Source organism: Natator depressus, chromosome 4, assembly GCF_965152275.1.
Source record: "Natator depressus isolate rNatDep1 chromosome 4, rNatDep2.hap1, whole genome shotgun sequence".
NCBI lineage: Eukaryota > Metazoa > Chordata > Testudines > Cheloniidae > Natator > Natator depressus.
The window spans coordinates 67,215,062-67,230,013 of NC_134237.1; the positions used below are offsets into that span (position 1 = coordinate 67,215,062).

Below are 14,952 nucleotides of genomic sequence, written 5' to 3' on the forward strand. Positions count from 1 at the left end.
AAATATAATTAGAAAGACCAAAAAAGAATTCGAAGAACAGCTAGCCAAAGACTGTGCAGCGGCAGTCAAAAAAGCAAACAGAATGTTGGGAATCATCAAGAAAAGGATAGATAATCAGACAGAAAATATCATATTGCCTCTATATAAATCCATGGTACACCCACACCTTGAATACTGCATGCAGATGTGGTCGCCCCATCTCAAAAAAGATATATTGGAATTGGAAAAAGTTCAGAAAAGGGCAAAAAAATGATTAGGGGTATGGAACGGCTTCCATATGAGGAGAGATTAATAAGACTAGGACTTTTCAGCTTGGAAAAGAGGCAACTAAGGGGAGATATGATAGAGGTCTATAAAATCATGAGTAGTATAGAGAAAGTAAATAAGGAAGTGTTATTTACTCCTTCTCATAATACAAGAACAAGGGGCCACCAAATAAAATTAATAGGTAGCAGGTTTAAAACAAACACAAGAAAGTATTTTTTCACAGAACGCACTGTTAACCTCTGGAACTCCTTGCCAGAGGGTGTGGTGAAGGCCAATACTATAACAAGGTTCAAAAGGGAGCTAGATAGATTCATGGAAGATAGGTCCATCAATAGCTATTAGCCAGGATAGGCAAGAATGGTGTCCCTAGCCTCTGTTTGCCAGAAGCTGGGATTGGGTGACAGGGACCAGCTGATGATAACCTGTCTGTTCATTCCCTTTGGGGCATCTGCCATTGCTCACTGTCAGAAGACAGGATGCTGGGCTTGATGGACCTTTGGTCTGACCCAGTATGGCCGTTCTTATGTTCTTATAACCAGGAGTCCTCAGCCATGAAAATTTTGCCTACCTTCTAGCTCATTACTGGCTGAGCCTAAATTCTGTGAGTGGACCCCACCCCAACGGATTGTAAATGTTGAGTACAGGGCAAGAGACAACCTAAATTATGAAGGTTTTTATAGTCTAACATTACAACTTTAATTGTGTCCTTTCGCTAGAAGTTGGGTGTAAGAGACTCCCAGGTGCTAACTGAAGGAACAAACAAGCAACTATATTCTGTAACATTTCCCGTCAATGGAACAAATTTGAAGGAAGTCCAATTAGAAGCACATTACAGTAGTCTACCTTAGAGTTGACAAAGTCTAGTATGACTGGGGTAGGTTTATGTCTGAGGAAACTTTCCATACAAGCTGGAAACACTGAGCTCCATCAGAAATATTTGAGTGTGACCCTCCACACACACACACACACACACTTTTGTATGTGTCTGACAGGTATTAATCATTCTGTCAGAGTAACAGGCATGCACATACTGCCAATAAGTTCCACAGAACACTTAGTCTTACCCAGGAACATCACCTCAGTCATGCCTGGAATGGTTTCAACAGTCTTAGCTGAACAATACTACATAATGGGCAGATACACAGCATTATGCCTTCTTTTCAAACATAAGCATTCCAGTGATACCACCATTCCGTTTGTTCTCACCAAGCACTTCACAAATATATGGGATCTAATGGAATGCTTAGGTGAAAATGTGTAAGTATCCACAGCCACCTTCTTTGAGTTCTTCCCCTCCAGGAATGAGCAAAGTGGAAAAGCAACACTGCACAACACCTTCTAGGACTGAAAAGATTGGGACAGGTTACCTTAGAGAGGAGATGAATGAGAAGGATCATGATGAAGGTACACAAAATAATGAATTGTTTGGGGAAAGTAGATCCGGAGCTTCTATTCCCTTTTTAAAATGCAAGAACAAGGGGACATTCAATGAATTTGAAAGATGGCAAATTCAAAGCAAATAATAAAAAAAAAACTTGTTTGCACAATGCATGATTAGATGATGGAACTCATTGCCATGACATATTAACTGATAACTGAAAGCTGAGCAGAATTAAAAAAAATTAGACATTTATGTGGAGTTATCCAGTTAGACTAGTAAATATATTTTTGAAAAAGTTTTGGAAGGGATATAAACACTCATTATTTAAGGCATAAACCCATTTCTAACTATTGGACTTTGGTAGGAAAATTTCCTTGGGGGCAGCTTATCCCACAACTGACTACTATGGGGTTTTGTTGTACCTTCCTCTTTAGCGGCTGATCCTGGACAGTAGTGGAGACAGAATACAGGACTACATGGCCTATTAGTCTGATCCAGTAGGATGTTCCTATGAATTGCCAAGCAACAAATTGACTGTTTCTATATAAGACATCTCATGTAGTCAAATTTGGTGGACAAAATTATGACAATCACATCCCACAAACAATTCTTGCTAAGCCGATACTGATCCAAAAACCCAGACATAGTGAATTGTGCCAGTACAAGCCTTTCAGCATCTTACAGTCAGGTCTCAACTGCCAGTTTTAAAAAAGGGTAAATGGGATGACAGGTAATTATAGGCATGCCAGCCTGACATCAGTTGTGGGTAAGATAATGGAGTGGCTAATTTGGGACTCAATTAATGAAGAATTAAGGGAAGGTAATGTAATTAATGCAAATCAACATGGGTTTATGGAAAATCAGTCCTGTCAACCTGACTTGATATCTTTTTTTTATGAGATTGTCAGTTTGGCCGATAAAGGTAATAATATATTTAGATTTCTCTAAGGTGTTCAACTTGGTACCACGTGACATTTTGATTTTAAAAATTAAAACAATATAAAATTAATATGGCACAGATTAAATGGATTAAAAACTGGCTGATAGGTCACAAAATATAATAGTAAATGGGCAATTATCATTCCAGTGGGTCCCGCAGTGATTGATTGTTCGCCATATGCTATTTAACATTTGTATCAATGACTTGGAAGAAAATATAAAACCATCACTGATAAAGTTTGCAGGTGACATAAAAATTGGGGACGTGGTAAATAAATAAGAGGACAGGTCACTGATTCAGAGCAATCCAGATTGCTTGGTAAATTGGTCTCAAGCAAACAAGACTTTGATTATGGCTAAATGTAAGTGTAGACATCTAGGAACAAAGAATGTAGGCCATACTTACAGGATGGGGGACTCTATCCTGGGAAGCAGTGACTCGGAAAAAGATTTGGAGGTCATGGTAGATAATCAGCTGAACATGAACTTCCAGTGTCACGCTGTGGCCAAAAGAGGTAATGCAATCCTAGGATGCATAAACAGGAACTCTAGTAGGGGCAGAGAGTTTATTTTACCCCTATATTTGGCACGGTTGTGACTGCTGCTGGAATAGTGTATCCATTTCTGGTGCCCACAATGCAAGAAGAATGCTGATAAATTGGAGAGGGTTCAGAGAAGAGCTACATGAATGATTAAAGGATTAGAAAACATACCTTACAGTGACAGAATCAAAGAGCTCAATCTATTTGCGTAACAAAAAAGAGAATGTTAAGTAAGGGTGACTTGATTACTGTTTGTAAGTATCTAAATGGGGAACAAATATTTAATAATTGGCTCTTCAATCTAGCCCAGAAGGGTATAGAATGATCCAATGGCTGGAAGTTGAAGCTACCCAAATTCAGACTGGAAATAGTGAGAAAATTTTTAATAGTGAGAATAATTAACCATTTAAACAATTTACCAAGGATCTTAGTGGAATCTCCATCACTGACAATTTTTAAATCAAGATTGGATGTTTTTCTAAAAGATATTCTCTAGGAATTATTTGGGGAAGTTCTTTGTCCTGTGTTATGTAGGAGATCAAACTATATGATTACAATGGTCCCATCTGGCTTTGGAGTCTGGGAATCTCAGAAACACAAGATAAAAGGATAATCTTGCATGATTGCCATGGTTAATAAGTGTTTGTAGATGCATAACAAAATGTGAGTGGAGAGTTCTGAAAACAAAGGTTTATGCACCAAGTTTAACATGGTCATAGAAAAGTATACATTTTAGGGGATCAGAGAGACTGAGTCAACCACTGAATTCCATTCATACATCCATTTTTTCTAATAATAAATTCTTATCTCTTCACTAGCCAATCAGCATCCAAATTTTCCTCGTGTTCCAGGGCGCACAAATTTAGCGAGGAATGCTTGTGTGTGAGTGTATTCATGTGCTGTGACTTGAGGGATGTTTCAAGGCGATTTTCTATAAGTAGCAGAACAGATGTTGTAGAGATGTAATGTCTAGAGGGGGAAGGGATAATTTAAAACCATCTTGGAGCTACAGGTAACTGATATTTTTTGGAATTTTTTTTTAAATTAAATATTAAGTTTTTAAGCATAAAACTTCCTATTACAAGTTTCGTGCCCTTCATGTGAATAATTGGGCAACCTATTGCGAGCTGCTGTGGGCACACAAGGAAAAATAGGCTACTGAATCATTCAACATGGCCTTGCTTCAGAAAAAAACAATGTTTGATTTTCTGTGTAGGAAAGGTGATGGTCATGGGAGCTGCTATAATCATTTCTTTAAATAAGGCTCTTAAACAATAGAATGATTAATCACTGGTAGCAACCTGTTGTTAAACTGCTTCCATTTATCATGTGCTCTAGAGTTATTTTTGTGGTTTTAAATAAATATGATGTTTTGCATGCTCATTTAAAACAGTCACTGTGTCTGATGCATGATAAGAATGAATATTACAGGGGTCTTTTTTTTTTTGGTGGGTTATGATTCAGTGAGCAGTTAAAAAGAAAAACTTAAATGTTTCTACCCTTGAGCAGATTCATGTTGGAGCACACACTCACCTCTGGCACTATCCTGGTACATTTTTTTCCACAGACAAGAAAACTGCCTGCAAAGAGAAAATTTTTGTTTTTGAATCATGCAAGGACTTGATACAGGTTTCCCCCTCAGGCCGAGTACGTATTATTCACAGACTGGTGGCCTCTGGGGGTCTCAGAGGTACGACCACATGTCCTCTAAATTGTTAAAATCTAACATTTTGTTGAGAATGGATCTTTCCCTATGCTGAGTATTGAAACAAACAAAAAGGAAGAAAGCATCCATTCAAAATTGGGAGACTGATTTCAATCTGTCAGCACAACAAATGATTTTGTTTTTACTAAGCAAAATATTTGTTTCTGTAACTAATACAGACTAATTTTGAAACTGAGCTACAGATCTGATGGAAAAATCCATACTGATTTATTCAACATCTGTCAGGTTTGTTCAACAACTGCATCCTTCTTTAAGTGTGCAATTAATTATTTCCATGCTAGTGTCACTGGGCTTATCTCTTCTACCTTTTGATTATTGTTTTGTACAGAGCTGATCTTTGAAGGGATCCATCATAGGCCCATTTCTTTATGCACACGTCCCTTTTGCGATTATTCTTCAGAATAATACATATTTATTTAATGTGAGGTAGACTTTTCTGTTTCAGATAATTTGGTAGATGGGGAACTGGAAAGGGCCTTTATTTTATTTATTACAAAACTTTACTAGAATGTCCCTGTTTGTTACCTTTCATGAAAGCATTTGAGCTTACCTTCCATTCTTTTTGCTTGGTTATATAGGAGAGGAAATGCTAATGAGTTTCTGTTATTATCAGTTGCATTCTAATTTCTCATTTGCTTGTCATCCTTCTAAGTTTGCAATAGGGACTATGTGCTAGTGCTTGCTTTTGAAAAGATGAGAGATTAAAACTTTTGCTTGAAATTAAATAATGCATGATGTTGACTTTGTGTTCCTATTAGAAAGCCTGCAAGAAGTATCCTTCTGAGTTTTTATGCTTTCCTAAATGATCACAAATATAAACCGCTTCTGTGAAGTGTGTTTACTTTTAAACTATTCCTCCACATTCAAATCTGTTCACATCTGCAGGAAGCTCCCACGTACTCTCAGTGCAAACAGATTTGAGATTTATAGTACAAATGAAAATGCAGTGGAAACTTGGTTTTGACTTGCAGGATTTTGCTATGAATATATATCATCATGATGTTGCTGTACAGCAATGTATTGTAAGTACAAATAGAATTTATTGAAGAGCCTGCAAGTCAACAAGTCAAGCTTCACATACATTTTGGCAGGTAAAGCTCAGGTATGTGTAAGTACTTAGACAATAAAGATTCATTTTGCTGTATTACTATATATGTGCTTCAACAAAGGTAGGGAGAAGTTATACAATATGAGTAAAATAGTAACAAGAAGCTTAAATTATATATGACAGCTTGTGTTTTTGTAGAAATTCCTACTGAACCAAACACGGTCTGAAATATTGCATATTAATTTTGTTAAGAAATAACACTCCCTTTTGTATGTCTTAGGAAATCTGAGGGTAAATGAGATGCATGCTCTGCATTCCAGTTCTGAAACAGTTTGACTTCTGATATGACCATAATTTGTTCTCATTTTTTTGCATGTTGAAACGACAGAGGTCGGTGTGATATGGCTTTATAAATGTATGTCAGGAACACTCTGCCAGTTTTGATTTAATGGATCAGCCCCACCTAAAATGACAACAGCCAAATGACACAGAATGGTGGCAGCTGATGCCTTTTGCTGTAATGACTGCCTGTTAATCTAGTTTGGCTTTTTTCCCTGCAGTGAATTTGGTGGCTGTGTAATGTAGCTCATATTTTCTCCCCTACCGTCTGGTTGATTTCTAACACACTAAAAGCTCTTTTAGAGAGGATTACTTGTTAATAAACAGGACTGCATGCTATATGGCAGATCTCCCTGAAATAATTAACATCCGTTTCTTTTCTTTGCTTTTTAACAATGTATTTTCCTTTTTGAGATGTTTTGTAATGTCCAGATTCATTAAAATCAAAGCACATTTTTCGCTCCGCTGGAACAAAACAACTAATTGATAAAGTTTATGCTGAGTAAATTATTTTTAATATCAACATGTGCAGAGCTTGAAACCTTGTTTGGCCTGAACATCCAGTCTGCGTACGTTGTAGAACTGGTGTGAGGTGGGAATACCTTACGTGTTTGTCCAGATAGTAAAACTCCTTGTTGTGCATGGAACTGTAGCCACTGAAGAGATACTTTATGAAATCTATATCAATAAAACTAGCTGAAAAAGTAATATTAGCCATTTGTTCTATATCCTTTATTTTCTTGAAACTTTTTTCTCTCTCTTGAGAAATAGACTTCACTTTCCATGGGAATTTACTAAAAGAATAGTGCCATGGTGCAAGGTTGCAGGCTGAACAATGAATGGGTAGAACTAAGGTACAATTAAATTGCCATACTGAGAAGAATAAGGTCTGTGCCTTAGTTTACCCTTTTCTGGACTTAAACATTAATATAAAAATGTTGTCTACATTCTACAAGCTATAGATGTGATGCTCACAGAACCATGTTGTGTATCCCTTAGACAAGGACGAGTGTTCTAAGGACAACGGTGGCTGCCAGCATGAATGCATCAACACTATAGGAAGCTATGTCTGTCAGTGCCGCAATGGATTTGTACTACATGAAAATAAACATGACTGCAAGGAAGGTAAGGGTTAGGGCATTTGAACAGCGAATAGTAGAGGCGACCCGGCTGTCTTTTAGAAAGTTTTCTTCAACTCTGTAGAAAGTTATCATCATGTAGAAAAGGGAGATACCTTTTAATGCAAACCAGCAGGGTCTACATGGGACAGTTAGAGCACTCTACAAATCACATCCCTCTAGTCTGTACTGTGGTGCCATTTAGACAAGCCCTTACCTTCCTTCAGAGAGTGTTGTGAGGCTTAATTCCCTGATGTTTATAAAGTCTTTTGAGATTCTTGAAGGGAAAGTACTTAAGAAGGTGGAGTAGTTTTATCATTTTATCCTTGCTTTATTTAGATTTAATGTTAGTTTTTATTTAATGAGAGGCACTTATACTAATTCCATTAGGACAAAGAAGACCTTGTATAGTCAGACATTTCTCTGTAGATATTCACAATTCATTCTCAGTCTTTTGCCAACAACAGTATCTCTCTCTTTCTATTAATCGTGGTTTACCAACCAGAATCAAGGTTCAATACCTTTAATGCCTGCTTTAGCGGGAGGGCAGAAAAGCAAAATATGAAATTTTCAGGCAGGAATTCCATTCTGGGTTTTTCTACTTAATTTTATTTGTGGGGAAGGCTTAGTAGAGGGAATAGCAAAATATTGACTTCATTTAGATAAAAGGTTTAGGCATATCATTCATATATATAGTTTGTTTATAGAAGGTTTATGTGATCCATTGTAAACAACACTGTAAATGTAATGGTCAATCAGTAAACAAGCAGTGCTAGATTAATCTCCATGATGTATTTGCCAAAGGTGATGAACATGATACTGGATACTGAGGAGGTAATTAGCTAGCTTCCTGAAAATCCTTTCCTCTCAATGAATCAGTTGATAAAAAAGTCTGCTTTTCCGACTACATCTTAACATAGATTTCTAAACTAACTGATGCTATCATTGTTGGCACAGCTGAGTGTGAACAGAAGATCCATAGTCCGACTGGAGTCATCACAAGTCCTAACTGGCCAGACAAATACCCAAGTAGGAAGGAATGCACATGGGAAATCAGTGCCACTCCTGGTCACAGAGTCAAATTAGTAAGTTATTTAAGTTTTTTTTTTTTTAACCAAATTTCCTCCTGAGCTGACCAGCTACTTTCACAGGCCACTATATGAAAATAAGATTGATCTATGTTCACTGATCAATTGGCAGCCAAAAAGTATGCCCTTTATGTTACACTAGTTAGTAAGAATCCACTGACTTTTAAAATAAAAACCATTATTTTTAAAATAATGAATATTTACTAAAATGTGTTGTAAAGATATCAACATTTTAAAACAAAGATTAATATGAAGTTTAACCTTCAGTGAAGAATTATTTTAAGAGTGTTAAGTAAGTGTTCCATAATACTTAAATGAAAATTCAAAAAGTCTGATTTCTTTTATCTCAAATATTGGTTTGGAGTATTATTTTTGTCTGATTATATATAATTGGTTCAGGGGCTTGGGACACTTTCATGTACATAATTCACATGGACAGTCCAGATTCACTATACAAGGTTTCTGCACTTTGGTTCTCAGCTTTTTTTAGATTTCCCCACATTATTATGGTACAGCACTGAGCTTGAGGGATGGGATGCATTTAAGGGTGTGTCTACACTGCAATTTGAGGTCTGATTGCAGCTCAGATAGACATACTTGCGCTAGCATTACCCCATTCTAGCATGGCTAAAAATAACAGTGAAGACATGGCAGCAGATGCTTCAGAGTGGGCTATATAAATACCTGGGTACATATCCCTTGGGCACATACTCGTGCTACTAGCCTGTGCTGAAGCCCATGCCCTTGTGTCTACACTGCTATTTTTAGCTGTGCTAGTGCAGGTTGAGCTAGTGTGGGTATGTCTACCTGTGCTGCAATCATACCTCAGAATACAATGTAGACACAGCCTAAGCCAACTTTGTGCCCTCCTGACCCTGAGCTGCTCCAGGCGCTGGAGAGGACTCTGGTGAAACAGCCCTGGAGCCTGTTTAAGTTATGGCAGATTCCCTGGACTGCCCTCTGGGAATAGCACTGCCCAGCATCTCCTCAGCTGTGCATGCTGTGGCCCCAACCCAACATGCCCTTCCAACCCTTGGGATGTCCCCTATATGTAAGGCTTGTGAAACGATACTCAGGTACTTACAGCCATCTTCTGCAGTGTTAGTGCCAGGAGAATTGTTCTTCAGTCAGTTACTGAACTCTTAGGACCACTTTATGCTGCTCCAACCCTTTTCCCTGGCATAAAGAAGCAATGCCTCTGTCCCTTTGTGGATCTGGCTCTAAATGCTTAAACTCTACATGCAAAGAGGGGATGAATGCTCGGCCCATTCACTGGGTTCAGTGAGTGTTCAAGTTGAGTGGAGAGGGAGGGTGGGCCTGTGCTGGCTCATTCCCAACAAGTGAACTTCTCCCATATGAACAACTTTTATTTTGTGTATATCTTATCTAGCCAGAGGCACAGACGGATTTTTATAAAAGCACTTTGAGTGCCTGTAAACTCAGCAGGAAAGCACTTGCATTTGGATTTCCTTGCTGAATTTTAGTTTTCTCTCTTCCAGAAGAAACCATTCTTAAATCTTTATCAACTGTTCCTTTTTCATTTGAAATAGAATCTGGGTAAACATTTTCAAAAGCACCCCAGAGGCCCAGTTTCAAAAGTGAAAGTCAGTGGAAGAGAGAGTTGAATGTCAGTGAGAGTTATGTGCCTAACCTGCCTAGGAGCTTTTGAGAATCCCACTAGGCTGTACTACCGGATCTTTGGGTGCCTAAATACTATTGAAAATCTGGTCCTAATCACTTTTGAAAATGGGGTTTAGGCCCCTAAATCACTTAGCTGTTTTCAAAAATGTTGTCTTCCATCCTTGAAAAAATCACAGAGCTAAAGGGTTAACAGCCATTCTGATCTGCATAGTGAAACTCTGTTAATCAAACAAAACAGGATTCTTTATTTATCTAATGAAGTGTTCAGCAACCACTGAAAGTTAATGAGAGTGGCGCACCTAACTTCCTTAAGCTCTTTTGAAAATCTCACCATCAAGTATAGTGGACAAGTATAACGCTCATTAGCAAAACATTTCACAGCTAGAAATTCCCAGCTGTGCTAAATGTTTGTATGGGAAGATAACACACTATATTATTTTGTTCACAGTCTTGTTAGCTGCTTATCACTCATTTTGTATTTGACCCGTATACCAACAAGACTAATGCAACACTTCCATTTTATAAATATTTCCTATTTTGCTTCCAAACTAAGTTCAAGTTCATTCCTACTTTTACTATGCCCTAATGAACAGAAAAGATATGAGTCCTGAAGCTGTGCATTATTTTTGAAGTTCAGTGTATCTAATCTTTTCCTGTGAGTGCTCTTAGTTTTGATAAATCATTGCAAAGTCTTTTCCTGGTAACAGTAAAGTGAAGAATTCTGTGTAATCAAGGGTTCCAGGAAACAATGGAAGTGCACTGTGGAATTTTTAAACTAGATGTCCAGATGAAAAAAATGCTTTTGAAACTGTCTACATATGGCACAGAGAGAGAGAGAGAGATTTTAAAAGCTCACTTGGCACTTGGAAATTAGTCTAGGTGAAGCTTAATTTGAGGAACACCCTATTGCATATATAAAGATGATTTTTGAACAAGTGCCTGGAAATGCATATAGATAACAGAAAAAATAATGAGATAAAGAAAACTGCAATAATTTTGCTCAGCCTATTCCCCTAAAAGTTCATAAGAATGGCCATACTGGATCAGACCAAAGGTCCATCTAGCCCAGTATCCTGTCTTCCAATAGTGGCCAATTCAAGGTGCCCCAGGGGGAATGAACAGAACATGTAATCATCAAGTGATCCATCCCCTGTCGCTCATTCCCAGCTTCTAGCAAACAGAGGCTAGGGACACCATCCCTGCCCATCCTGGCTAATAGCCATTGATGGACCTATCCACCATGAATGTATCTAGTTCTTTTTTGAACTAGGCCTTCACAACATCCTGTGACAAAGAGTTCCAGAGGTTGACTGTGCGTTGTGTGAAGAAGTATTTCCTTTTGTTTGTTTTAAACCTGCTGCCTATTAATTTCATTTGGTGACCCCTAGTTCTTGTGTTATGAGGAGTAAATAACAATTCCTTATCTACTTTCTCCATACCAGTCATGATTTTACAGACCTCTATCATATCTGTTCTTAGTCATCTCTTTTCCAGGCTGAAAATTCCCAGTTTTATTAATCTCTCCTTATACGGAAGCCATTCCATACCCCTAATAATTTTTGTTGCCCTTTTCTGAACTTTTTCCAATTCCAATATATCTTTTTTGAGATGGGGCTTCCACATCTGCACACAGTATTCAAGATGTGAGCGTACCATGGATTTATAGAGAGGCAATATGATATTTTCTGTCTTATTATCTATCCCTTTCTTAATGATTCCCAACATTCTGTTTGCTTTTTTGACTGCTGCTGCACATTGAGTGGATGTTTTCAGAAAATTATCCACAGTGACTCCAAGATCTCTTTCTTGAGTGGTAACAGTTAATTTAGACGACATTATTTTATATGTATGGTTGGGATTACGTTTTCCAGTGTGTATTACTTTGCATTTATCAACATTGAATTTCATCTGCCATTTTGTTGCCCAGTGACCCAGTTTTGAGAGATCCTTTTGTAGCTCTTTGCATTCTGCCTGGGACTTAACTATCTTGATAGATTTGTATCATCTGCAAATTTTGCCACCTCACTGTTTACCCCTTTCTCCAGATCATTTATTAATATGTTGAATAGGACTGGTTCCAGTACAGACCCCTGGGGGACACAATATTTACCTCTCTCCATTTTGAAAACTGACCATTTATTCCTACCCTTTGTTTCCTATCTTTTAACCAGTTACCAATCCACAAGAAGACCTTCCCTCTTATCCCATGACAGCTTACTTTGCTGGAGAGCCTTTGGTGAAGGACCTTGTCAAAGGCTTTCTGAAAATCTAAGTACACTATAGCCACTGGATCCTCCTTGTCCACATGCTTGTTAATCTCTATTCATCTTGATAGAAATTATGATTCATCTGATTTAAATTATGCAAAGAGTATTTAAAGTTCTTTTATTTCAAAATTGTATTACCAAGCTTAATAGTAAAGGCAGCTGAAAAGCAAATTCTTTGTGTCCCTCGAAATGTGGGGATGCTATGGATAAAACTTTAAGCCAATTTCTAATTTGTTTAATATTTCTTGAAATGTTTGAATGTTTGAAATAGTTTAACATATAATATTTGCTTTTTCTTAAATCCTCTAGTTCTCATAAATCCTAATTATAATTCAAACATTTAAAATAATAGCTTTCACAGATTATTGATTGTAAGGAGTGCTTCTGAACTACTGACCTTTCAGATTGTAGAACTGAAAAAAATACAGTGTGATTTTCCTTTGAAAAACAAAACAAAAAATTAAAAATCAAACTCAGAACTATAGACTGCTCTTACAGCACATATAGAACTGTCATTGATATTCACAGTGGATTCACTGAATTGTATATTTCACCAGCTCTTACAGCCTCTCAGTGGTTTTTGTCTGTTTGTTTGTTTTTGTAATTAATCAAATATTGTTTGGGGCCCAATGACAACACATACCTGGCTGTCTGAAGATAGGATGGTTGATTGAAATTTTAGAGTGGCAATGGGGATTGCTGCACTCCTGTTTTTATTGCATCAATGATTTCCTTCCACTCATATAAATGTCAGCTTTTCCTATAAAATGAATCTGTGTCCGTTCAGTACTATCTTTTCACTCTCCAGTTCTTTGTGAACTAAAACTGATATTCTGAGTATTCTTTCTCATTTGCCAAAACATCAGTGCTTTAGCTATATGCAATTCCTTTAGGACAGCTGGTAATATAAAGTGCCATCACATTTTATATTGGCTGACTTCCATCGGGGATTCAGTAGATTAGACTTGCTTTGGTGTACCAGACAGAATGATCAGTTATTATGTGTGCTCAGAGTTAGACTGTTTGCTTTTATTCCTTTTAAATATTGCTTCTTAATCTTTTAGCTTGCTTTGCTGGAAATACACTGCGTACAGTTAGGAGCATTAATTCCTAGAGTGCTTTTGTGATATTTTATTGTATTAACAAAACGTAACTTGAGAACCATAAAATTACTAATTAATAATAATAAATAAATTCCACTGAATGAGCTTTCAATTTAAGGTTAATTGTGAAAATGTTCAGAGAAGCCTAGAAGTATTTCAGCCTCTCAGTGCTTATACATAATTCTCTATGACCTTTCATCATTAGGCTTCTTGTTCAAATCTAGCTCAGTTCAATAGTGACCAGAAGTTATATCTCATGGCTGTTTGATGTCCCATTTGTAATAAGCTTGGTGATCTCAGTCCACTCCTGAATAGAGAAGCATCCATATATCACATAAATAGCACACTTGTCATGAGTTGGAACACTAGGTGGCAGTCTCCGTGGAGAAGACAAGAAGGATCCGGAGACTGAACTATCCCTTGCTCCTGGAAGTGGTCCCTTAAGATTAGGTTCTGATGATATGGTTCAGAAACTCCCACTACCTGTGAGCTACCTGTTCTGTGGACAAATAAGTTTAAGATTGTAAAAAGTGACTTGTGATTTTTGGGTGCCCCCATCTTCAGACAGTTTAAAGGGCCTGATTTTCAGAGGGTAGGGGCCAGACTCAGGGAATCAGACACCTTCAAAGTGTCTTCAGCTGGGTACCCTAAAATTGAGGGACTGAAAATCACTAGTCACTTTTTAAAATCTTGGACAACTGGACTCCACTCTCCAGGGCATTGAGGAGAGTTGAGTCTCTAGGAGCTCAGATAAACACTTAAATAAATGTTGCTGTGTGGAGAAGAAATATACAACGGACCTGAAAGTAAGTAATACTTGTGACCTTTAAGATAACTTCTGCAACTTTCCTCTCTCTTTGAGAGTTGGTGACAAGTAAAAGTGAGTTGTGTTGGGATTTATTTGCAAATTCACTCAAAAACCGTTCTTGCAGCTTTCTTAGACTGATTTCCTGGAGAAAGATTATTTTAATTTGCTGAGTGAAGCCTTAAATATAACCAATATTGTAGTTATAAAAATTGGTTTATATGGCATAATTTTCAAAGGACCGTGCTGTATATGTTTTACCTACAAGGGTCATGTGGAAATGTCGTTTTCATTGGTTTAAAGTGTATTGAAGAAGCACATATATAAAAGCACAACATCTCAGAGATATTGCAGGGCCCCAGTTATAAAAGGAACCAAGAGATTTCCTACTTTCTGGCTGGTTTTGGATGTTCTGTGAAATTTGGAATAATCCTGGGAACTAATTGTATGAATTCAATGGAATGGCTATGGTATTCCAGATTTGCTCTGTTCTGCCATTGATATTCATTGGACACAAGTGTCCTCCTAGTCCCTTTCAGGTGAAGCGGTGCCCTGCCAAGGTTAAAATTCACTGTCTTTATTATTGCTCTTCTTCCTTAGAGTGTGTCTGTCATTCAAAGGTCCAAGCTTATAACCACAACAAAATTACATGTGCTGTCTCAATTGCATGCAGGCTGTATGCTGGAAA

At 37.5% G+C, this 14,952-nt stretch overlaps 1 protein-coding gene across 1 annotated transcript in view; it reads left to right on the forward strand.

The window, feature by feature from the left end:
• TLL1 (tolloid like 1) overlaps positions 1–14,952 on the forward strand; it is a 196,048-nt gene that overhangs the window by 165,589 nt on the left and 15,507 nt on the right. The window contains exons 17-18 of the mRNA XM_074951107.1: positions 7,242–7,367; positions 8,318–8,445. Coding sequence (XP_074807208.1) covers positions 7,242–7,367; positions 8,318–8,445 — 254 coding nt within the window. The remainder of the gene's footprint in view (positions 1–7,241; positions 7,368–8,317; positions 8,446–14,952) is intronic.